A 25,479-nucleotide genomic window follows, 5' to 3' on the forward strand; every position below is an offset into this window, starting at 1 on the left:
GCTCTTTACCGTATTTTTCGGACTATAAGTCGCACTTTTTTTCATGGTTCGGCTAGCCATGCGACTTATACTCCGGTGCGACGTATATATGTTTTGTTTTTGTTTTTTTTTCACCGTGGAATAACTGGAGCTGATGCTGAGTCTGACGACAGCCACGCAGAAGAAGAGGAAACGGCGCTTCGTCTGCCGCTGGAGTTGGCAGAGTTGTTCAGAAGCGACACCGAGGATGAGGAATTCAATGGATTTGCTGATTTGGAGTGAAATCGCCAGCTTGATAAACTTGATTGACCTGTGTTTTATTATTAATGATAGGCCTATAGTTATTTAAATAAGTTATGTAGTGATTTTAGGCAGTGCTTAATTTGTGAAGTGGGAGGTCCCGGAACGCAGGAGGTGGGTGGGTCCGGCGACTCAAAAAAAAAAAAAAGGTGGGGGGTGGTTTACTATAACTTTACGCACACGCGCTTATTGTGTGTAAAAAAAAAAATAATATCAGACATTATGATCTTAGAAAACACTTTAGTGACGAACAGTTACAGACAGTAATATGTCGTGATATGTTATAAAATATTTTTATTAGGCTATATATTAAATTTATCTTCTAAAATAACAGACTACTTATATCACAACCGGTTTATTTCACCACTGGAGATCAGATCACACAAGACATGAGTTAAATTACTCTTTTTAAGGATTTAAGTAGGGGATTTAAAAGCGGTTGTTGTTTTTTTTTCACTAGACGGTTGTCTTTGGAGATGATATACCTATAGCCTACTTGACCTCTGATTTAATGAAATAAAATTCGACAAAAATGAAGAATGACACTCCTCGATGATGACTACAGCTTTAATAACACAGATGAAAGAGCCATGGGGCGATAATAAGCCCTACCGGTAAAAATATTCTAAAAGCAAACTGATTAATGCATCAGTAATAGGCTACTAATATTAGTTATAATAATAATAATATAGGCTATTAGTAATAATGATAGTGATAGTATTAAAGATAGTAGTAGATATTTAAAATAATCAGACTAGGCTACTTACAGGGCAAAGGGCGCGTTATCACTGCTCAGCTGTTCGTTTATTAAATAAACAATGCAGTCGTGCAGTAACCACGCGCCGCTTATCAGATACAATCACAGATTCTATGGATAGAATAACCCTTCAAAAAAGTGCGACTTATAGTCCGGTGCGACGTATATATGTTTTTTTCGTCTTCATAATGCATTTTTTGGCTGATGCGACTTAAACTCCGGAGCGACGTATAGTCCGGAAAATACGGTAATTTGATACATTACACAACACGATGACAAATACTTCAAAAAAAAATGGCCTGTCATTGCTATTTGTAAACAGTCCTTCTCTGGTGGATTTCAAATTGTTTGGAGACGGTCTTATGACCCTCTCTAGATTGATGGGCAGCAGTAATTGCTTCTTCTCTGAGGTCGTAGGTGAGCAGACAGACATACAGACAGACAAACAAATAAACAGGCGTATAGATAAATATGGACAGTGAGACAGGCAAAGATATACAGTGTACTACAGGTTAAAGCACATAAACAGCTATTTGCACAAAGAACATACAGAAAAACAGGAAGTTGTATTAATATACAGCATAGCACAAGTTTAATTTGAGGGTTTTTTTTGGTTTTGTGTCACAGATTCTGCTCTGCGACAAACACACGCATGCACACTGTGTTCCAGTGCTAACAGGGATTTAAACGTTGGTGTGTGTTAGATGTGAGCCTGTGATGGATGACAGTGTTCAGCTGTTTTGCGGTTGTAAATGAGCGCTGAATTGGCAGCCTGTACAAAACTGTCCCCAATTAGCTCTAATGATACATGGCGTCCGTTCCAGCTGCTGGTTAACAAAGCTGCCGTTTAACGACATGCGTGAACGCGGCACAGATTATCTGTTGAGGCCTGCGCTAAATCTGATGTGGCGTGATGGAAAGGGAGGAGCTTGTTTTCCAATCTGTAGAAGGTAAAAATCATCACAGTCTTTTAATAAGAGACAGAATAGTCGTGGTCAGAGATTAACAAGACCTAATGAGCTGAATCGTATGCTAAGTTGAGAATTAGATCTTTGATGCGTTGTTTTGGATGGCGGAGAATGTGTGCACACGCTTGTATCTTTATTAGGGTTTTCTGTTTTTAAGGTGCTGCTTCCTAACTTGGAACCATTTCACCAGTCAAGCAGGATCTGGAAATATTCTTGAAGACAGAAGTGCAGCTTTAATTCTGCATGAGTTCTACTTTTGGGTCATGTATTAGCACTTCTGATTATATATCTGTGAAGATACTCGGTCATCCAGGTACATAGTAATCTGTGGTTGGTAGAAGAGAGCAACTGGACTTGCTTGAAGATTCTTGAAGACGTTTCGCCTCTCGTCTGAAAGGCTTCCTCAGTTCTGTCTGACTAATAGGGAGCATCAAGTATTTATCCTCTCATGGATCATCATAGAATCCGAATCAGAATGCTGATGGCTGCATTGTAGGTGGCTGATAAAAGATGTCTTAGACCCCACCTCTGTTCAGTGATGGTCGTTCCAGGTTGACAAAAATGAACGATCCTCTCTGGCTAAGATGTCTGCCAGTTTTCTGGAAGTCCTCTCGTACTCCCGCACCAGTCGAAAAGATCTCATCCCAAAGTGCGTAGAAACATATCTGTGAAGATACTCAGTCATCCAGGTCATCCAGATACTCAGTCATCCAGGTCATACCTGGATGACTGAGTATCTTCACAGATATGTTTCTATGCACTTTGGGATGAGTTCCCTTCGACTGGTGCGGGAGTATGAGAGGACTTCCAGAAAACTGGCAGACATCTTAGCCAGAGAGGATCGTTCATTTTTGTCAACCTGGAACGACCATCACTGAACAGAGGTGGGGTCTAAGACATCTTTCATCAGCCACCTACAATGCAGCCATCAGCATTCTGATTCGGATTCTATGATGATCCATGAGAGGATAAATACTTGATACTCCCTATTAGTCAGACAGAACTGAGGAAACCTTTCAGACGAGAGGCGAAACGTCTTCAAGAATCTTCAAGCAAGTCCAGTTGCTCTCTTCAGCCAATCACAGATCACTTCTGATTATGTAATGGCTTGGCTCTTAAACTGGCGAAAAAGTTGCAAGGCTTACTCAAAAAGACATATATTCAGTTCCTGAACATCAAGACCAGGACCTGAAGTACTGACAACCCCATACGTCGAACCATTTACTCAAGTCATTTTCTTGCCAATCAGGAACTGAACCACTTGTTTTGGGGGAGGGGGTAAACTCAAAAATCTGCTTGGCACAGCAGGTCTACATGATGCTCTGCTTTGTTCCTGGTCTCATTTAGCTCCCTCACACTATCATGTCTCACTGCCACACACAAATCCTTGGCAGGACTAAACTAATTGAGCGTGAAGAAAGCAGATCAATCCCCCTCAAAATCTTTAATCAATGGATGATCAGCAAACCGGATTAGCAGAGCTCGGCTCCTGGAGGCCAGTTCCTCAGGGAGGGCGCATGTCCATCGCCTCAGCACTTCACCTTAATTGGGCTCCACACAAATGGCGATGCATTGATTTGGCTACGAGCGTGGACACTGTAGACCGAGCGGTGCCTGGCCATTAGCACTTCACAGTGCAGTTTGGGTAACGGAGGAATCCATGTGTGTAATAGAGAAATTATCAAATTTAGCATGGCACTTGTGAGATGATGGAAAGGAGAGCGGCCAATGGCAATAAAAACGCAAGTCACATTAAAATGCTTGGTGTCTAAGTGGTTGTTCAGCCTGTTGTTTTCCTCTCGTTTGTTTGTTTACACACATGCCTTTATTTGCTGAATGTGTTTATTCAAAGTAATTGACAGTGGCCTCCTGCCAGTCCTAGAACTTCCATTTCTCATCTTCAGATTATATGCTGTTCCTTCCTTCTCATGGTCTCTGGTCATTAGCTTTGATCTTTACCTTCATCATCCTGTTTTAGTTCTTTTGGGCCTTTAGGTCTTTTGCTTATCTTTGGCCTCATCATTCTCACCCTTTTCTTTCTTTATCATTCTCTTTCTTCTTCTATTTGCCATCATCTTGTTATAATTATGCATCTGCTTCTTCTCCTTTATCGATACTTGTTCATCTTCTTCTCCTCTTCATCTTTGTCTTGTTCTCCTTTTCATCTTCACCTTTTCCACCATTCTCGTCTTGCTTCTTCTCCTCCCACTCCTTCTAATTCCTAGTCTCCATGTCTATGTGAACTGTGTAGCGGTTATGTTAACATCTCAGAGAGAGTACCTGAGAGAGAGGCAGATGGGTGCTGTGGGATTGATCAGTAGTATGACTATCTGATGACCTCATAAATGTCTCATCTCAAATCCTCTTTCCAATCCTTTCCCCTTGAAACCTCATTCTGTCTCCTCAGCAGCTTTTAACTTTTCCACCACGCTTTTCTGGCACCTTCCTGACCTCTGATCTTTTCACCTTCAGTCATGTGCATGCTTTCCTCTCACTTCCTCTGCTTTCCAGCTTCCATTTCTTTGTCCTGAATATTTTTCCTAACCAGAATTCTCATCTCCTTCCATCTCTGTCCTGTCCTTCGATTACCTCTTGTTCCTCTCCTCTATTTTCCCATTACTTCTGACATTTAGCTCACTCACTCCTCCACCCTCCATTCCCAGCAGACAGTATTTAAGGCCTTGCTATCTCACTGAGAGAAACACAGAGAGCGAAAGAGAGCAGTAGACGGATAGACAGAGAGATGGTGCATTGGTTCTGCTCTCCTGCTGGGGAAACAAAGAGTCTGTAATTAAGTTTCAGTTCTGCAGGCTGTGCTTATACAGAACACACTATAGCCGTATTATAGCTATTATAATCTCCACATCTACCCCAGTGAAGGGCTTAGTCTGATGGGATAATAATGAAGTAATGACAGTTTGGAGAAAACTGTTGTCTAGAATATTCCTTGTACCTGACAGAGTTTGTGTGTGTGTTGACAAGATGAGACGTTCTCGCCTAGAAAACCTTGCAAGGTGAGTTTTTCCTCCTTAGCAATTATACTTTACATATTGAAGGAATAGTTCAGCGAAACATTTAGCTTGAACCCAAATGTAGATGTGATTCGTGTCTGAAAACATATACTTCATGCACTTCTTTACACTTTTAGTCCCAAAGGAATTATAACCACCCACCACCTCCCATAGGAATTCTGACACTCTCCACCTAGTCCCAAAGGAATTCTGACCACACTCTGCAGATTTATGAAGGAATTCTAATCATTCCCACCCACATTCAGAAAATTATGCTAAAACCCACCTAGTCCCAAAGGAATTGTAACTACCTTCCAAAGGAATTCTGACCACTATCTACCCATTGCCGGAATAATTCTGACCATTCCCACTTAAATTCAAAGGAATTGTGACTAAACCCACCCACCCAATCCCAAAGGATTTCTGATCTCTCTCACCCTGTTACCCAAGGGATTCTGACAACTATCTGTCTGCTTCAGAAGGAATTCTGACCTGTTCCCATGTGCTCCCAAAGGTATTCTGACCACCTGCTCAAAGAATTGTGCCAATTGCCAAAGGAATTCTGACCGTTCCCACCCACATTCAAAGGAATTATGACTAACCCCCCCCCCTCCATCCCAAAGGAATTCTGATCACTCCCACCTGCTCCCACAGGAATTCTGACCACTCTCAGACACTTTCCAAGGGACTCTGACCACTGTCTGTCTGCTCCTAAAGGAGTTCTGATTGTTCCCACCTGCTCCCAAAGGTATTCTGACCACCTGCTCGAAGAATTCTGCCCATTGCCAAAGGAATTCTGACCATTCTCACCTGCTCCCACAGGGATTCTGGCCACTTTCATCCATTCCCCAAGTGACTTTTGACCACTATCTGTCTGCTCCAAAAGGCATTCTGACCCCCCACCCCCCCCCACCCCATTTCATGGAAAGCCATGGTCTAATGGTTCGAGAAGCAGCTTTAGGACCAAAAGGGCACTGGTTTGATTCCCTGGACTCATAGGAATGGCTGAAGTGCCCTTGAGCAAGGCACCTAACCCCCAACTGCTCCCCAGGCTTCTCTGGGTACGTTGTATGTCACTCTGGATAAGAATGTCCGCTAAATGCCTGTAATGTAATTACTGAAGGAATTCTGACCATTCCCACCCATTCCTAATTTTGTTTGTACCTGCCTGCACTATTTTGTGATGAGCTTAGCTGGTTAAATTTTGCAGAACATGAACAAGCAAGTCATTTCAGTCATGTGACCTTGTCCAAACTTCCTAAAGAAGAATGAATGAACTTTGTTCTTCACTCTTTAGACTTCTTTTGTCTCATTCTAGCTGCTACTATGAAGTTACTTACAAAGTCATTTTGCTGGTCCAAAATGTTACATGGACGGCCTATATGGGTTATAGATGTGGCACATCACTGAAGACCTGGATGTGCTTTGAAAACTTGGATTTGTGGTTCGGGGCAGTGGTACTTACTGTAAGTGTTTTAAGACATGTTCAAATTCTAGCACAACCACTTGCTTATTAGGCCATTTGCTGAGCATTGTAGCCTTTGTTTAGAGGTAAGTTACTTTGGATAATGGGCAGTATAGTGGTGTAGTGGTTAGCACTGTCACCTCATAGCAAGAAGGTTCTGGGTTTGAGTCCAGTGGCCAACTCCTTTCCATGTGGCGTTTGCATCTTCTCCCTGTGTCTGTGTGGGTTTCCTCCGGGTGCGCCGGTTTCCCCCCACAGTTCAAAGACATGCAGTTAGTTTAACTGGCTACTCTAAATTGCCCATGAGTGTGAGTGTGCAGAAAGGAACTGGCCACCCTACTGCTGCAATTCTGGCCAAGTCAACCAAACATGGTTCGCCTCAAGCCCGGCTCAGGTTCTGATAACAGCATCCACCAAATTAATAAATGTAAATACATCATCTTAGCCCTGGGGTCTTGAGTGACAAGAGCAGAATGTAAGAGTATGATGGTACAGTCACTAGAATATCAGCTCTGTTGCCTGTAAGCACTAGATACTTAATAAAATGCAAACTTGAGACATTTGTGATAATAATGTCCACAAGTGTATGGATGAAACTTGTAGCTAATAATTTGTCTTCCCGGGCTCATGAGGTGAGTAACCCTGAGTCTTTTCCACTTTGCCCTTTCTGAATAACTAACATCAGTAGTTTTGCAAGGTCAGGATTTTTTTGCGTTAACATGAAAAACGGCACTACTCTTTACAATCACCTTTTAGAGTGCATTAGATGAGTTAAATTAGTTGAGTTATGCAGGTGAGTGTGCAAGAATTGCAAGGGCACCTATATTTCAAATCCAATTATTTGTCTTCTAATAGTCTATCCAGTGCACTTTCAAATTATTTGCTCAGTAGAAGGCCTGTCAAGAACCTCTTCTGTTTCTGACAGACACTTCAATTATCCAGGGATGAGGTGAAGGAGGGAAAAATGCCTATCCTCTGCTGATGTTTTTTTTTTTTCTTGATTATTCAGAGAAGCCTTGTGGTGCAGAGCAAAAGCGAGTCGTGTCCTGAGGGATCCAAACCAGGCTGAGTGTGATCCCAGTTCAGGACCTGAGGAATAGCAGCGTTTAATTCGGAGCTCGGAGATTAGAGGAAAGATAATTCCAATATCAACCGCAACAAGATGCTCAAATTAAATCCTTCTATTCATCGCTGTCACTGTCTCAGTGGAGTGAGGCCATGCCAACTTGCACAAGGCAGCAAAACAGCCAGGCTTAGCCAAACTCTGCCTTTCTTCTTCACTCACTCTGGCTTGAAATTCAATAACATGGATGGAAACTGCATGACTCAACATGGCAAAGAAAGACAGGAGAACTCCTGCTCTTCACACTCACGCACAATATGGCGTATTATTCATTTGGGAACAGACGGCACAAGGCGTAGCTGAGGTTCAACCTGAATTCCACTCGGTGTTTTTCTTTACAAAGCGTCAAATGGAAACTCTTACTGCTTTGCATGTCCCATAACTTGGAAGGCAGCAAAGGTCAGAGGTCAAGTTGGGGCACGGTGCGTCATCACTGAAGCGGATGGGTGTTACTCAAAATGTTCTCAATCTTCATGCATTCTAAAAATATATCTGGGGTAAATTTGGAAAGCCGGATCTTGGTCCCATATGGACTGACCCAGTATGGGTTGCTTTAACCCAGCAAGGTCAGGTTAGGGTGTTGAACCAGCATGCTGGTTGGGTTTTTAACCCAGCTTGTGGATAAAAATGATGACTGATGACATTGCTGGGCTCTGAACCTCCATGTCGTTATGGTTACAGTATAGAAGAAGAAATCTTCTTCTATTTGTCACATGCACACTTTAAGCATCAGATGGCATTTAACCCATCTGAAGCAGTGAGCACGCGCGCACACACCCAGAGCAGTGGGCAGCCGTACTACAGCGCCCGGGGAGCAGTCAGGGGTTAGGTACCTTGCTCAAGGGCATTTCAGCCCAAGGCTGCCCCATGTTAACCTAACTGCATGTCTTTGAACTTTGAACTGTGGGGGAAGCCGGAGCACCCGGAGGAAACCCACACAGACATACAAACTCCACACAGAAAGGCCCTCACTGGCTGCTGGGCTCGAACCCAGAACCTTCTTGCTGTAAGGTGACACTGCTAACCACACACTACCGTGCCGCCGTATATTTATTACATCAGCAGCCTTTTTCATATAAACACAGAAGAAACTTAAGGCAACACATTTTCTTTACAACAACACCTTTGCTTGATTAAAATATAGCTGGATATCATATTGAAATCCTGCATGAAAAATATCAAGTGAAGAGCTTGCTGATAACTCAGAAATACTACGCACTTATTGACTGAGTGGGCGGGCTGGACGGGAAAATATTCGGCTCGAGGTCGTGGACCGAACACATCAAATGACCGAGAGCCAAATATTTTCCCGTCCAGCCCGACCTAACTCCGTTAATAAGCATTTTATCATACGACCTTTTGAAATTAACATACACGGTGGAAAACAATGAACAACAGTGTTATCTTACTGTTGTTGTTGTCAAGGTAGTGTTGAATACTTCGCGGACAGGAAGACGGTCTAAATTTCCCTTTTTCTTTGCTTGTAAATGGAAACTACATAGTGAGCTGTCGAGCTCCTCAGAGACGATGACTGTCATGTCTCCTCCTTAACTTTGGCAAGAAATCTTTTGAAAACGTTCATGTCGTACTTAGGTTTTTTTTTTTTTACAGTGTTTTCTTCTTGTCCTTATATAAACAAGTGAATTTCTTTGCCTTTTTTTCATTTTCTTCAACAATTTCAGCTTGTTCAATGAGGTCTGTGTGTGATAAATCATCTGGATAATAAAACTCACTTTCACTGTGCTCAGATGTGTTGCTCATTTTTCAGAGTAACAATTCAGAGCAAAATGAAAACGGCGGAAGGAAGCGAGGGAAAAGGGTCCGGGGTCGCATGCAGCTTTTACTGGACCAAATTGAAAAATCTGTATCTGCCCAATCATGTGACTTTTCCCAATGGTTTTATTAAGTGTGTGGGTCTGTACGGGTCACATGATAATAGGTCATAGTTGACTAGCTGGAAGTACCAAAGTAACGTTATGTAGCTATGAGGTAGCTTAATGTTAACTGTGAATATAATTACAGTATGTAAGAATTTCATCTAATCTTTTCTTTCTGTAAATACTAATTTGTTTTATTTTTTAATTATTATTATAAGACACCAGTTACTTGAGGCTTTTCTGCTCGCTCTGTCTTGACCATTTGAAAATTCCAGAAAATTGTTCTCGACATGGCATTATTAACCCAATTTGGGTCCCGTCAAACGACGAGTTAGGGACATGCTTGTATTGCGTTGGTCAGTGGTGGAATATTTGTCGTCTTGTTTTTAGGACATAAAAGGAAGCAAATCTTGAAAAACGTGGTATTACTACTCCACGCCTGTACAGCCTGACTCACTAATTTTAAGACTGAGTCCTTTGAGTTTATCATGGATTTAGGCAGCTTTATTTCCAGGCTGTGGTTATATGCAAAACTCTTCTTTCAAGTCTTTCTGCACTATATACAGACCAGTCATTTACCTCAACCTGCCCACGCTCTACAAACCCATATTTCCAGTAATGATAAGCAAATTCTTCAGTTTATTTTTGAACACGGATACAAAAAAAAGCCAACCTTGAGCCGCGTTCCTAATAACCGCCTTCGGATAAGTGCTCAAAAAAGCCCCTTTCTCTGTTGTAAATCTGGTTGCTGGTGGCGTCCTGTATTCGCTCTCATGCTCGCAGAAGAGCCCTTGAAGCTGTGTGTCTCCTCATCTCAGTAATGGATCAGTGGAGAACCCTCAGGGTCTCCTGTCTCACACTAGAGAGGCGCTCAGCGACGCAAAAGCAAAGGGTTTGATAAATAAGCTCATGTGCTACATACTGTATTAGCATCAGTGAAAAAAATCTTCCCTTAACTGTCGAGACGAGATGCATTTGGTGCCTCAAGTTTACTTTTTTAGTTTTTCATCGGGGCCTTCAAGGGAATGTAGATAATTAATAGAAGTGTGTCTTATCCAACAGCCTTTCCATCAATATCTGTCTTACACCAATACACAATATCGTGTAGAAACGCCAGAGGAACTAAAGAGACGGTTGCCTCCTGGGGAGAACCCTTGCAGAAAAACCCTTAGGAAGTCTCCAACGAGCTCCTTAGAATCTATCCTAAGAATCAGAACTTGTTGTTGATTCTGAGCAGGGCTTTGAACCGGTTCAAGGAACGAAAACGAAAACCGGGAACTTTTTCTATTTCACATGGAACAGAAACGAAACCAGAAACTTTATTATTTTTTATGTTCCGGAACAGAAACGCTTATTAAAAATAATGGTAACCGGTTAATACCGGTTTTTATTTAATTCCTCAAAGTTTCCGTAGCCTACAAATAAAAAAGTCATTCTTCTGCGCAAGTTTCTATGACCCGCTGGGGTTCACTTCCTGTGTGACGTTCGCTGACTGAATGTAGAGAGCGGGAGGGTGGACTACTATCACGTCTCCACATCTTAAATAAGAGGTAAATATTGCAGTCTATCATTATTCGAAAACGTCAATTTCAAACACGATCTCAATATATTTGTCCACGTTAATGAGAGGCTCGCGAACATTAAATGACGTTAACCTCTGTTAGCCTATCAATGCACAGGGCCTGACTAGCCTTTGGTAACACACTAAACGAATTCTCTTTCATTTTTGGCACTTTTTCTGTTTGTGTAGATGGGAAGACATACTGAGAATCCAAATCGCCAACATTTGAAATAATAATTGTTTTGAATCATTTCTTGTCTTATTTAATGAAGGTTGTAATAGAATTAGCCTACATTTGGCTTAAGCTGGATGAGACAGAGACATAATTTTATAGCCATTTGTTAAACAGCTGACAGGGAACGTAATTAACCGTTCCGGGAACGAAATTTTTTTGTTCGGGAACATCTATTTAATGGTGGAACCCAAAACCGGAAACGTTAAAATTCCGTTTCTGTTCGGAACGAACCAATAGGAAAAAAATTCTGGTTCAAAGCCCTGATTCTAAGATCCCTGTTCTTGCTTGCAGGAGTGGAACCTATTGTGGTGTTCTGCTGTTGCATGTTGATGAGATGCTTTTCTGCTCACCACGGTTGTAAAGAGTGATTGATTATATGAGTTCCTTCCTGGCCAAAAAAGCTCAAACCACCTTGAATCTGGCCATTTTCCTCTGACCTCTCGTTTGTTTCCACCTACAGAACTGTTGAGCTCGCTCACTCACTCGATGTTTTTTGTCTTTCGCACCATTCTGTGTAAACTCTAGAGACTGTTGTGTGTGAAAACCCCAGGAGATCACGAGGTTCTGAAATACTCAAACCAACACCCATACCACAGCGAAAGAAAGTCACACTTCTCTGTGAGACCACAGTTTTTCCCATTCTGATGTTTGAACATTAACTGAAGCTCTTGATTTGTATCCGACGGATCGGCTGATGAGCGAACCGCGTAAAATAACAGATGTATGTTCCTAATGAAGTGGCCAGTGAGTGTATACGGTCACCCATCTGTCGCTGTGTTTCAGTAACTTGTGCCTGGATATCAAGAGTCCCTAAATTACATGTGTGGAAAGTTTGACGGAAACAGATTCTTGGCCCTATATGCTGTCTGGGAAGAGTGGCACTGGGTGTGTGTGTGTGTGTGTGTGTGTGGCATGACCGTGTCATTCAGCGGACAATCAGGTGAGTGAACGTCGTGGACTTGTACTGTCAGTGTGTGCAGCTTGACACGATGGTCATCCCCAGCAATCATGGTGCTGTCCAAGCAAGAGAGAGATGAGTGTGTTTACTTACACCCTGAGGACAACACACTCTGACTCATACACCTGCTCTTTCTGGATCTCGCTCTCTCTCTCTCTCACACACACACACACACACACCTGCTGCAGAGTTACAGCTGCCATGGATCATATTAATCTTCCTTAGAGACTGTCTGTCTTTTTTTTTTTTTAAGGTATGTCCATGTTCGTAGCATGTGCACGTGTTTACCACCTGTGTGTGCACATACACCCATCATGGATGCCTTCCGCACCCAGCACACTTTACAGTATCCAGGGGCCATTCTGTGCTCACAGCGTGTTTAGCTCCACTGTCGTTCCCCATTAGCTTTCCTCCAACCCCTTCTGAGGAGCTTTGCTCTGAATCCACTCTGCACAATAGCCCTCATTAAGCATATCAAGAGCGCACACTCGGAATATCTGCAGGGACAGACGGGCGTGTCACAGCCAGGTGAATTTCTCCAGCATGTGCACTGAAGAGGAGACGCTCAGGGGGTGGATTCTTAGAAGTGCATCAGGAACATTCTATTTTTACGCACAGAGTAAATGCTGATTTATTTTTAAAGACACGGATGTTCGATATCTCGGTCACGTGCAGCTGTGCATGAGCTGAAAATAAAAGGTTTCAGATAAGCACCTGAAGAAACAGTGACCCGTAGCTGATCTGATCATGTGAGCTTTGTGCCTTCCTGTTTCATTAGTGGAAGGACAGAAGAGGTGATTTTTCTGTTCCACCATCACTGGGCAGTGTGACACACAGCAGAGGCAGCGGCGGGGTGGGTTTTACCTTCCAGTCAACCTCTTTACTGTTTGAGTCCGTTTTCTGGTTTTCAGTATTCTTGCAGTCCACTGTTGGTTGGTTTTTGTGAAGGTTTGATTGGACCATTTGAGTACACTTTCTAATTTGTGTTATGGTTGCAATCCATTTTTGGGTTGGCATTACTGTTGGTATTTGCTTCCTGCTTGGCGGTATCATTGGCATTAACTTCCTGCTTAGCGGGATCATTAGTATTTACTTCCTGCTTAGCGGTATTGTTGGGATTTACTTCCTGGTTGGCAGTATCATTGGGATTTACCTCCTGCTTGGCAGTATCATTGGTATTTACCTCCTGCTTGGCAGTATCATTGATATTAACTTCCTGCTTGGCGGGATCATTAATATTTAGTTTCTGCTTAGCAGTATTGTTGGTATTTAATTCCTGGTTGGCAGTATCACTGGGATTTAAGTCCTGGTTGGCAGTATCACTGGGATTTACTTCCTGCTTGGCGGGATCATTGGTATTTACCTCCTGCTTGGCAGTATTGTTGGCATTTACTTCCTGCTTAGCAGTATTGTTGGCATTTACTTCCTGCTTAGCAGTATTGTTGGTATTTACTTCCTGGTTGGCAGTATCGCTGGTATTTAAGTCCTGGTTGGCAGTATCATTGGGATTTACTTCCTGGTTGGCAGTATCATTGGTATTTACTTCCTGCTTGGCAGTATCGTTGGTATTTACCTCCTGCTTGGCAGTATTGTTGGCATTAACTTCCTGCTTGGCGGGATCATTAATATTTAGTTTCTGCTTAGCAGTATTGTTGGTATTTACTTCCTGGTTGGCAGTATCGCTGGTATTCAAGTCCTGGTTGGCAGTGTCGCTGGTATTTACCTCCTGGTTGGCAGTATCGTTGGTATTTACCTCCTGCTTGGCAGTATCATTGGTATTTACCTCCTGCTTGGCATTATCGTTGGCATTAACTTCCTACTTGGCATTATTGTTGGTATTAACTTCCTACTTGGCTATATCGTTGGTATTTACTTCTGGCTTGGCAGTATTGTTGGTACTTACCTCCTGCTTGGCAGTATTGTTGGTATTAACTTCCTGGCTGGCAGAATTGTTGGCAACAATGTCCTAGTTTTCATAATGGTTAAATTACTATTAAAGTCCACTTTTCAGGTGGGTTTATGGTTGGAGACCGTGTCGCTGATTCAGATAATCCAGATCATTCAAAAGAATTCCCAAAGTGCTTCCTCTCCTAACTATTCTTCTCATGGTTTCCGAACTATATTTAAAAGGCAATATTGTCAACAAGTTGTCTTTATTTTTCACCTTGTTCAGCATTTTTCTGTCTGTAAAAATAGATCACATCTAGTCTCGCTCTACTCGGGTTTCTTATTTGAACATCACTTAGCAACAGAAAAACTAAATATAACCGCACAGCACAGTGTCTCATCTGATTAGGCTGTACTGAGTAGGAAAGTGTGTGTGTGTGTTTTTGTTTGTGTTTTGGAGTATATATGGACAGAAGAGTAGAGTATGTGTTGTATGCAATTTAGGTTGAAGTGATTGAACGCCCCATCCGAGTCGAAGGAGGAGATGACGAATGCTGCCGTGTTTTATAATCCCAGGCGTTGACTGAGTCATTTGTATGTCGAGGTGTGTTATTGGGGTTGCTGATGCTCGGACATTATCTGTGAGGACTGTATTCATGATTTCTGGATGTATAGGTTGACAGCTGAGCTTTAAGAACTTCCATCCATTAAGACGAATACTTAAGGTGCTGAGCAAATGGAAGACATTCAGAATCAAAGCTTCCCCTGTGAAAGGTGTGTGTGTGTGTGTGTGTATAACTTGTCCTGCAGTGAGCTGTAGTCTACTGGGGCAGGCTGTCATTTCTCTGTCATTGCCCCAGGCCCTGGGGGACTCGATTTCCCAGCAGGCATCATTCTGGAGATGAGACTCATGTGACAGATCAGGCTGCAGGATTCGGTGTAACAGAGAGACATGAGCTCACTATAAACAGACTGTGTGTGTGTGTGTGTGTGTGTGTGTGTGTGTGTGTGTGTGTGTGTATACACACTATCACTTTCATTAACACCCTCAGCATCACTTGAAACTGATGTCATTTCTCAGTGTGTGTCAGAGAAGGTGAACATCCTGGCTGATTTTAATCACAGTCTCAATCTTTATCGTCATTCCTCTCTCTCTCTCTCTCTGTGTTCCTGTTTCTCTGTTCTGTGTCTCTCTCTGTTTCTTACTGTATCTGTTCTCTCTCTGTTTCTCGCTCTCTGTTCTCTCTTTGTTCTGTGTCTCTCTGTCTCTCTCTGTTCTCTGTCTGTCTGTCTGCCTCTCTCGCTCTGTTCTCTCTTCCTGTTCTCTCTCACTTTCTGTTCTCTCTTTCTTGCTCTTTCTGTTCTGTGTTCGCTCATCTCTTTCTGCTGTGTCTGTTCTCTCATCTCTCTCTCTCTCTGTGTTCTGTCATCTGTGTTCTCTCTCTCATCTGTGTTTTCTCGTCTCTCTGTTCTCTCATCTCTCTCTGCTGTGTCTCTCTCTGTGTTCCTTCATCTGTGTTCTCTCATCTCTCTGTGTTTTCTCATCTCTCTGCTGTCTCTCTCTCTCTCTCGGCACAGATATAGCGGTGAATGGTAAGGCGTGTGATTGTGATGTGGTTGCTGAGTGTACGGTGGGTGACGCCGTGCCGCTGGAAGTTAAGCTGACCAATCGCAGTAAGAGCGCCGTGGGACCGTTCTCTCTCTCGGTGGTGCCGTTTCAGGATTATCAGAACGGCACGCAGAACTATGAGCTGCAGGACGCCGTCACCTTCATTGGCTCCAACTCCTTCTACATCGACTCGGTACGTGTATACACACACACACACACAAAAGACCTACAGTTAGATCGAATACCACACCTTCATAATCATAATGCAACAAAGATGATATGTAGAAGCATAAAAATGTCAGGGTGTACTGTTGTAGGAAAAATAATCAACATTATCAATATGCGTAATCAGTACCGTACTGTATTAGAATGAGCGCTTTCATTCATATAAACATGTGGAGTAGAGGTCTGCGCGGGTCGGATTTTTCAGTCCCGCTCCCGCCCGCGCCCGCATTGTGCAGTCCCGCTCCTGCCCGCTCCCGCAAAGAATTATGATTTTCAGTCCCGCTCCCGCCCGCGCCTGCCATATTTTGTCCCGCTCCCACCCGCAAATCCCGCATGATGCAGACGTTCGCGTTATTTCTCACGAAAGTTCTTGTCTTGACACAGCGTGATGGTGCCCCGCCCCCTACTTTGAGTGAATTTGAGCATAAATATCTACAGCTCACGTTCACGTTTGTTATTATTTACCTTGTTTCTGAATTCGGAATGTTGAAATGGCAACATGTAGACCTAATAATAATAATTATTTAAGTAGGCTAATCATTTAAGTATGCGCTCTCCCGTGGTGCGTAGAGCTCTGCTCTTCTGCCATGATCGGAGATCTCAAACACGGAAGAGGAAAGGAATCGGAAACGAACGAGAGATATTTATCCTCTCCTGGATCAGAATCAGAATTCTGATGACCAGCTCATCTAAGGTGTCATTGAGGCATCATGTTAGTGTGGATCACTGGAGGCTGGGTGTGAACGGCGAGTCATTAGAGTGCTCAAAGGATTTCCCGTTAGGGTGATCAATGGCAATCTGACTCTCTCTGCAAATTTAGGCATCTTAAAATGTTTTTATTAATGCCAAATAAAATATCCAGCACAAATTCTATATGATGGACATAAATTAATAATTTATAAATTTTATTTTAAACACGTTTTTAGTTAGCGGGACTGCAGCCTATCACCGCTCACGCCCACATTGTGCACTCACGCTCCCGCCTGCGCCCCCAATGAGCTTTCAAAATTTGTCCCGCGCCACACTGCTTTGCGGCGGGTCCCGCGGGACTCCCGCGGGAGTGCAGGGCTCTAGTGTGGAGCTGCACTGATGTTAGAGATGCGACGACAGAAAATTAACCAACACCTTCTGACCAATCAGCATCCAGGTTGCTAAGCAAGTTTAGAATATGCTAGAAGTATTGTGTGAAATTAGTCTGCTAAATGTATATTAATACAGGTACAGCTTAGTCACCATTCTATGTTTATATCCCATTTAGTCATGTTTTATATTTAGTCATATATTACCCCTGCCTCTGTTTTTAAAATTCTGGATCCAATTTTGCCACATATTAAAAGAATCCACTAATTCTGTGATTGAAACTTAGCCAAGAACTTGAAATCACTGAACTGCAGCTCCTGCATCATCAGCTCATCATCATCATTAAACCTTTAATGGCCTGAATGGGGCCTGTGCCAGGAGAACGTTAAACTCCACTGTGCTCTGACTCTCCATCTGATGTGGGACCGAGTACTGAACCAGCCAACCGCTCTCGCACACCCGGTTCGAGATTAAGGCCTCCGATTATGGCCGTTATCTCTGTGTAATGAGCCGGGTCGGGTGTGTCTCATTAGAGTTTGTATTCATGCAGCAGAATTAAATAAGCATGCACGAGCCTTCTGGCAAGAGAACGTGATATTTGGCAACTGGCCTGCACTCGGTTGAGTTAATGCTGTGATTGTGAGTGTTGTGTTTAATTATAATCATAATAATTTTATTTCTGCAGCACCTTTTGGTGCATTTAAAACACAGCATGTGTAAAAACAAAACAGCACGAACAGGAAGCACAGTTAAACTGGGAAAAAAATGGGATCAAATATGAAGTGCAGATCTGTTAAGGGGCTGACGGACACAGAGGCCAAGCCTCCTTCACTGATGGTGGCAGGTACACAAGCTGCACCCCCTTCACTGAGACTGACAGGTAAATAGGCCATGCCCCCTTGACTGAGACTGACCGGTACATAGGCCACCCCCCGTTCACTGAGACTGACAGGTAAATAGGCCACCCCCTTCACTGAGGCTGACAGGTACATAGGCTACACCCCCTTCACTAGGACTGACCGGTACATAGGCCATGCCTCCTTCAGTAGGACTGACAGGTACATAGGCCGTGTCTGCTTCACTAGGACTGACAGGTACATAGGCCATGCCTCCTTCATTAGGACTGACCGGTACATAGGCCATGCCTCCTTCAGTAGGAGTGACACGTACATAGGTCGTGTCTGCTTCACTAGGACTGACAGGTACATAGGCCATGCCTGCTTCACTAGGACTGACTGACAAATAGGCCATGCCTTCACTGAAACCGATGGGTACATAGGTCACGCCTTTTTAACTGGGACTCACAGGTACCGGTATGTAGGCCATGCCTCCTTCACTAAGACTGACAGGAACTTAGGCCATGCCTCCTTCACTGAGTGTGGCAGGTACTTGGGCCATGCCATCTTTACTGAGACTGAAAGGTAGACAGGACACACCTCTTTCACTGAGACTGACAGGTAAATAGGCCACGCCTGCTTAACTAAGACTGAGAGGTACATGGGCCACACCTCCTTCAGTGAGACTGACATGTAAATAGCCCATGCCTCCTTCACAAACACTGGTAGATACCGAGGCCATGCCTCTGCTAAGACTAACAGGTACATCGGCCACACGTCCTTCACTGAAACTGAAAGGTACATAGGCCACACCTCCTTCAGTAAGACTAACCGGTACATTGGCCATGCCTCCTTCACCAAAACTGACCGGCACATAGACCATGCCTTCTTCACTAAGACTGACTGGTCCAGAACCTTCACTCACCAACATTCACGCCTCCTGTATCTTGTTCCTTTCGTCTCGTGTGCAGGTGAGTCCAGCGGGGAACTCGATCTGTGCTGGAGCATTGCTGTTCCTTTACACTGGGGATTTCTACCTGAATATTAAGTTCCAGGACGACAGCACGAGCCGAGACCTTCCTCCCACGTGGTTCTGCTTGCCCAGCGTCCACATCCGAGCACAAGAACCAGTCGAGGCAGCTGCCTGAGCTTGGGGACTCTGGGGCACACTGACCTTTTTGGACAGAGCATGATCCTGGGTGGCTACTCAAGAACCATTTTGTTTGAAATATAAAATTCTACTCTCTAGATCTGAATCATTACTGGTCTTTATTAATAAAGTTTCTTAATAATGTAATGGCACATCATATTTACCCCTGACTCCTGGGATTCATTGCGTGATTACTCAAAGGCTGCATCTAAATACCCACACTACTTCTGTACCATTAGTACACAAGGAGTACTGTGTACGGTGTCCGAATTCTCAGTAGGCATTTAATAGCAGTCGACCGGTACCTGGATGATCTACTACATCCATTACATACAAATGTACCACACTACACTACGATATCCCATAATTCAGCTGGAGCCTCAGAATAACCAAAGAAGAAGAATTCCCTCGGGAAAATGGAACGTATTTGGCTGTCAGAAGCGAAGCCGGTTGTTGCAGCAGTGTACAAATGTATCAGGAATGCAGCCAAGGTCTTTTTTCAACTGTTTCTAAATCAAGATCCCCTAAAGGTTCTATGTGCAAATTTCAACATGCAGAAGCTATAAAGGCTCCAGGCAGAACCCTGAACATTTCTCAATCTAGAGGCAGTAATAAGTTCTATGTGGAACCCTACAGCTGAACATTTCTGAGTCTAGAACCCTTAAAGGTTATTTACAGAAGTCTTTCACTGATTACTTAGGCATTCTAGATTTAGAAACATTCTGTATGGAACCCTACAATTGAGTGATTCTAAATCTAGAAACCGTAAAAGGTTCCATAGCCGGATCCATACAACTGAGCAGTTCTGAGTCTAGAACCCTTAAAGGTTCTTTGCAGAAGCCTTTAACTGATTGTTTCTAAATCTAGAATACCTAAATATTCCGTATGGAATGCTACAATTGAGTGATTCTAAATGTAGAAACTGTAAAAAATTTCCATAGCTGGATCCATACAACTGAGAAGTTCTAAGTCTAGAACCCTTAAACGTTCTTTGCAGAAGCCTTTCACTGATTGATTGTTTCTAAATCTAGAATGCCTAAATATTCTATATGCAAGCCTACAATTGAGTATTTCTAAATCTAGAAACCGTAAAATATTCCATATCTGGATCCATACAACTGAGCAGTTCTGAGTCTAGAATCATTAAAAGTTCTTTGCAGAAGCCTTTAACTGACTGTTTCTAAATTTAGAATGCCTCAATATATTCTGTATGGAACCCTACAATTAAGTGATTCTAAATCTGGAAACCATGAAAGGTTCCATAGCCGGAACCATACAACTGAGAAGTTCTGAGTCTAGAACCCTTAAACGTTCTTTGCAGAAGCCTTTCACTGATTGATTGTTTCTAAATCTAGAATGCCTAAATATTCTATATGCAAGCCTACAATTGAGTATTTCTAAATCTAGAAACCACAAAATGTTCTATATCTGGATCCATACAACTGAGCAGTTCTGAGTCTAGAATCATTAAAAGTTCTTTGCAGAAGCCTTTAACTGACTGTTTCTAAATTTAGAATGCCTCAATATATTCTGTATGGAACCCTACAATTAAGTGATTCTAAATCTGGAAACCATGAAAGGTTCCATAGCCGGAACCATACAACTGAGAAGTTCTGAGTCTAGAACCCTTAAACGTTCTTTGCAGAAGCCTTTCACTGATTGTTTCTAAATCTAGAATGCCTAAATATTCTACATGCAACCCTACAATTGAGTATTTCTAAATCTAGAAACTGTAAAGTGTTCCATAGATGGAACCATACAACTGAGCAGTTCTGAGTCTAGAACCTTTAAAAGTTCCTTGCGGAAGTCTTTAAGCCACTGTTTCTAAATTTCGAATGCCTCAATACTCTGTATGGAACCCTACAATTGAGTGATTCTAAATCTAGAAACCGTAAAAGTTTCCATAGCCAGAACCATACAACTGAGCAGTTCTAACGTTTTTATGTGAAACCCTACAATAAAGCATTTATAAATCTAGAAGTCCTAAAGATCCTACGTGTAATCCTACAACTGAGCATTCCTCAATCTAGAACACCTCAAAGTTCTATAAGAAACCCTACAACTGTGTCCAAATCTAGAACTGCAAAATGTTCTATGCAAAACCGTACAATTCTTTTAAAGCCTAGAACCCATAGAGCTTCAATGCAGAACCCTACAACTGAGCATTTCTAAATCTACAACCCAGAAGGTTCTGTGCAGAACCACGCGAGACAGCGTGATAGAGTCTAGTAGAGAATAGTGGTTGGTGTGTAGGTGAGTAAAAGCCCAGTGCTGTTACAGTAGAACCTTTGATAAGTGTGTAAATCTAATGTGCTGCTGATTGTGATGTGATATATTTATGTTCTCATTTCCTCAGGTCTTCACAGGTTTAGTCGTTTGACACGGTTATAAAATCTAAAATCTCTTGCCTATCTTGAGCTCTTTATCACACTGTTTTTTAATGACTTTGTTTTTCGGTTTGACTCTGTTCTTTCTTTATTTTTTTTCCCTTTCTCGAGCTGCTTCATTATTACGAATCTCATATCCTGTGTCTCACTTCACTGTTGGTATGTAATATATTTGATCGATGGCTGTCGCATGGATTATAAATCATAAACATAATCTTTGCAGAAAGTCTGGTTTTCTTGGAGTTCTTTCTAAAATTAACAGGAATGTTTGGGTGAGGGGAAAAAAAATCTATTTTCATGCCGCCTGTTCAGAACAGCAATAAATTTTTATCACAGTGTACAATATGATCATGAAACAACCCAGAGCTTGAAGTGTGAAAAAAAAAATAGCACACCAGGTATTTACCAGTTCCTGAAGGAGTTCGACTTGTAACTCTCTCTAATAGTCTAGTGGTTAGAGAAGCAGCTTTGGGACCAAAAGGTTGCTGGTTTGATTCCCTGGACCAGCAGGAAGTGCCCTTGAGCAAGGCACCTAACCCCCAACTGCTCCCTGGGTATGTCAGGGTCCTGTTGTACATTGCTCTGGATAAGAGCATCTGCTAGATGCCTGTAATGTAATGGATTTGTTCCTTTGAAGGTCCTAAGTAGAACATTTAGGGGTTTCCTGAAAGGCACACACTTGTAGAACACATTAGGATGCTAGACTTTTTTCTCACACATGTTCACACTTGGAAAGAAAAATCTAAATCCAAAAGGGTTCTATGTGACTGGGTGTTTCTATAAGCAGAACCCCAAAAAGCTCTATACCAAACCCTCTTCTTCTGGCTGCTCCTGTTAGGGGTCACCACAGCAGATCCTTATGATCCACATATGATTTGGCATAGGTTTTTACACCAGATGCCCTTCCTGATGCAATCTATCTGGGCTTCTGAACAGCACCAAGTATGCACTGGCTTTGAGGGGGATACTGGAGCACCCAGAGGAAAGCCACACATACACGGGGAGAACATGCAACCTCCACACAGAAAGGTCCCCGTCGGCCATGGAGTTCAAACTCGGAACCTTCTTGCTGTGAGGTATATGCACCAGTTCTATTTTTCAAAAGTTGAGGCCATATTTCTTTGCACCATTTTCATGATGTTTTACAACCCATGATGCAGTGGCTAAGGAATATCCCCTACCTACAATTTTAACTCCAAACTTTGGTTTGCTCTAATTTGCACCCCAAATCATCATAATTGTTGCACATTGTACAAATATGCTTCACGAGGAAGCAGGATCCAAGCATTCAAGAAGGAAGCTCCACCCTCCAAAATCCCTCAAACGACAAGAGTAAGAAACCTTGTGAGGAACCATCCTTTTCTGGGTGACGCCAGATAGTGGGTCTTGTTGGTGCCAATCTAAAACAAGCATTGTTAACCGTTGAACTCTACCTTTTGGTACTCCAGCATAGATGCTGGAAAAAGTTCTTGTTCATGGTGCCAATGGTGTACTTGGTGCAGCAGGCAAATCAGCTGGTTTCTGTTCATCATCTTGTCTCCTGTCCTCTGTTTTCTGATCACAGGAGACCAGTATGTTGGCTCTTCTGATGTAGCCCTGCTTGCTGAATGAAAATGAGAGACTCCACTGAAACAGTCCAGCAGCACAACGAATAATTAACTTTTTATCAAACACAAAAAACTGCACCACCATGCTGCCCCTGTGTCCAAACACGACACCCGATGGGCTCGTCTGCGTTTGATTGCACAGATTGCATTCTTTCCCATTAACTTGATCCCTCATATTTTGTCAGCTGAAAATCTGCCTCACCTGTTCCTACTTCTTTAAAAATCTCAGCCAGTATTCCTCCATATTCTATTTTTCTTTTTTTACCCTCTTTTCTTGCATTAGTTCCAAACGTGCTCATCATCACTGACTTTTACTGATGACTTACCACTGACAATTTTGTATTCCTTATCATTTTTGATCATGCCCTCATCCTTGTTTGTTTAGGTTTCTTTAACAGAGCATTAAGTTTTTGAATTATTAAGCATGCATCCTCCTTTTTTGTTACGTCCTTGAGATGGGTCCTAACAGAATTGGGACTCGTCTGCTCTAATTGCTAGGTTTTTTGTTTTTTTTTTAATTAGCTTAACCAACAGCAAGCTCCTGTTGTTCATGGAAAGTGAGCTATTCAAATTAGATTTGAATTGGCATTGTTGGGCTCTGACTTTATTCAAATTGAAACATGACTTGGTTTTGATTTATTTGTCTTTTGATTTGTTATTGACTTAAATTGTATTTGTTTGCTGACGTTTTACAAGCAATATTGATTGATTAGTCCTGATTGGATAAGTGGGGCTTTTTGAGTAAGCACAATTTGGAGGACATGCCCACTTCCTTTGTTGAGCAGTTTGGAGGTCGATATTTGAAGCACCTATAGACAAGTTACCTGTGCACAAAACTGTCTTTTTGTATTGGACTGTCGTCCTTTATTTTAACTTCCTTGAGCCTGGTCATAACACTATACAATCAGTCAGATCCTTAAAGCTTCTATATTGGACCCTGCAAATAAGTGTTTCTATAAGTAGGATCCCTCAAGGCTCTACACCAAATCCTACAACCCATTGTTTCTGTAAGAGAGGCCAAAAAAAATCCCCAAGGATCACTGTTGATGAATTACACACACAAAAAAAAATCTTGGGGTTTCCGAGTCTCCAAAACCACCATCAGACTGCACCCCCTTGCCAACAGATTATTTGGAAAGTCTGAGAGAAAAAAGCCTTTTCTGTCAGTTAACCACAAACGTAAGCACCTGAAATTTGTGAAATGCTACGACAACTTTGACTGGAACCGTGTTCTCTGGTCTGATGGAACAAAAATTGAGCTTTCTGGCACTAAACACTTGTGGTAGGTTTAGTGTTAAAAGAAGGATGGCAATAATGAAAAAAAAAAACTAATCCCAACTGTAAAATATGGTGGAAGTTTTGTGATGTTTTGGGGCTGTTTTTCCTCCAAAGACCCTGGAAACCTTGTTAGGGTCCATGGCATCATGGACTCCATGAAACACCAGGACATTTTAAATCAGAATCTGGCTCCTCTGCCAGGAAACTAAAACTGGGCTGTCGTTGGATTGTCCAGCAGGACAATGATCCAATGTCCAAATCAACACAATAGTTTATTGAGAATCACAGAATCGAGCTTCTGCCCTGGCCATTTCAGTCCTCTGAGCTGAACCCCAGTGAAAATCTGTGGGCTGAGCTGAAGAGGAGAGAGCACAAGAGAGGGTCGAGGACCCTGGATGATCTGGAGAGAGTGTGTAAAGAGGAATGGGCTCAGATGTCCTGCTCTGGATCTCCAACCTTATAAAATGTTACAGGAGAAACTCGGGGCTGTTTTACTGGCAAAGGGTGGTTGTACAGAGTATTAAATGCATGGGTGCCAATAATAGTGGAACATTGAACATGGGAAACATTCACTTAGATACTTTGGCCCATATTTGTGGTCAAAACTAGGTAGTAATGAGAGAAAAGCAAATTCTGTAGCTCCCTTTAAGTCACGCATAAGAAAGAAGGATCTTACATCTGGTGTGCAAGGCAGCTGTGCTTCACGCTCTGCATGTCAAAGTTAGGACTTACTTTCTAAGTTTTATAGTATACATTTAAGATTTATCATTAATATTTAAGATTATAGATAGACATATCCATCAAAGATCACTAAGACAAATCCTTAAGATCAAGTGGTGGTGCAAGGTGACCAACGTCGAAGTGCTGAGAAGGGCTAGCTCCACAACCATAGAGACCATGATCCGCGGCAATTGCTTAAGGTGGCTCGGCCACGTTTGTAGGATGCCAGACTATCAACTGCCAAAGCAGCTCCTCTTCAGTGAGTTAGCTCATGGAAATAGACCGCGTGGCCGACCAAAGAAAAGGTGGAAGGACTGTATTAAGGAGGACGTCAAGATCTTTGACCTGGGGAACGATTGACATAACCTAATGGCCAACCGTCCTGCCTGGAGGCACCACATAGCCAATGGCAAGCTTCTGTGCGAGCAGAGACTTCAACGGTGAGCTGAGGAGCGGCACACCCGAC

The 25,479-nt window shown here is 42.6% G+C and overlaps 1 protein-coding gene across 3 annotated transcripts in view; it reads left to right on the top strand.

The window, feature by feature from the left end:
- The window catches only part of trappc9 (trafficking protein particle complex subunit 9), a 448,582-nt gene extending 426,948 nt beyond the window's left edge, over positions 1-21,634 (top strand). For all 3 annotated transcript variants that reach the window (XM_060915374.1, XM_060915376.1, XM_060915375.1), the window contains 2 exons: positions 15,700-15,923; positions 18,843-21,634. In XM_060915374.1, coding sequence (XP_060771357.1) covers positions 15,700-15,923; positions 18,843-19,019 — 401 coding nt within the window. In that variant the 3' untranslated portion in view covers positions 19,020-21,634. The remainder of the gene's footprint in view (positions 1-15,699; positions 15,924-18,842) is intronic.
- Positions 21,635-25,479: the final 3,845 nt, after the last annotated feature.

Source organism: Neoarius graeffei, chromosome 2 (assembly GCF_027579695.1).
Source record: "Neoarius graeffei isolate fNeoGra1 chromosome 2, fNeoGra1.pri, whole genome shotgun sequence".
In the NCBI taxonomy this organism is placed as follows: Eukaryota; Metazoa; Chordata; class Actinopteri; order Siluriformes; family Ariidae; genus Neoarius; species Neoarius graeffei.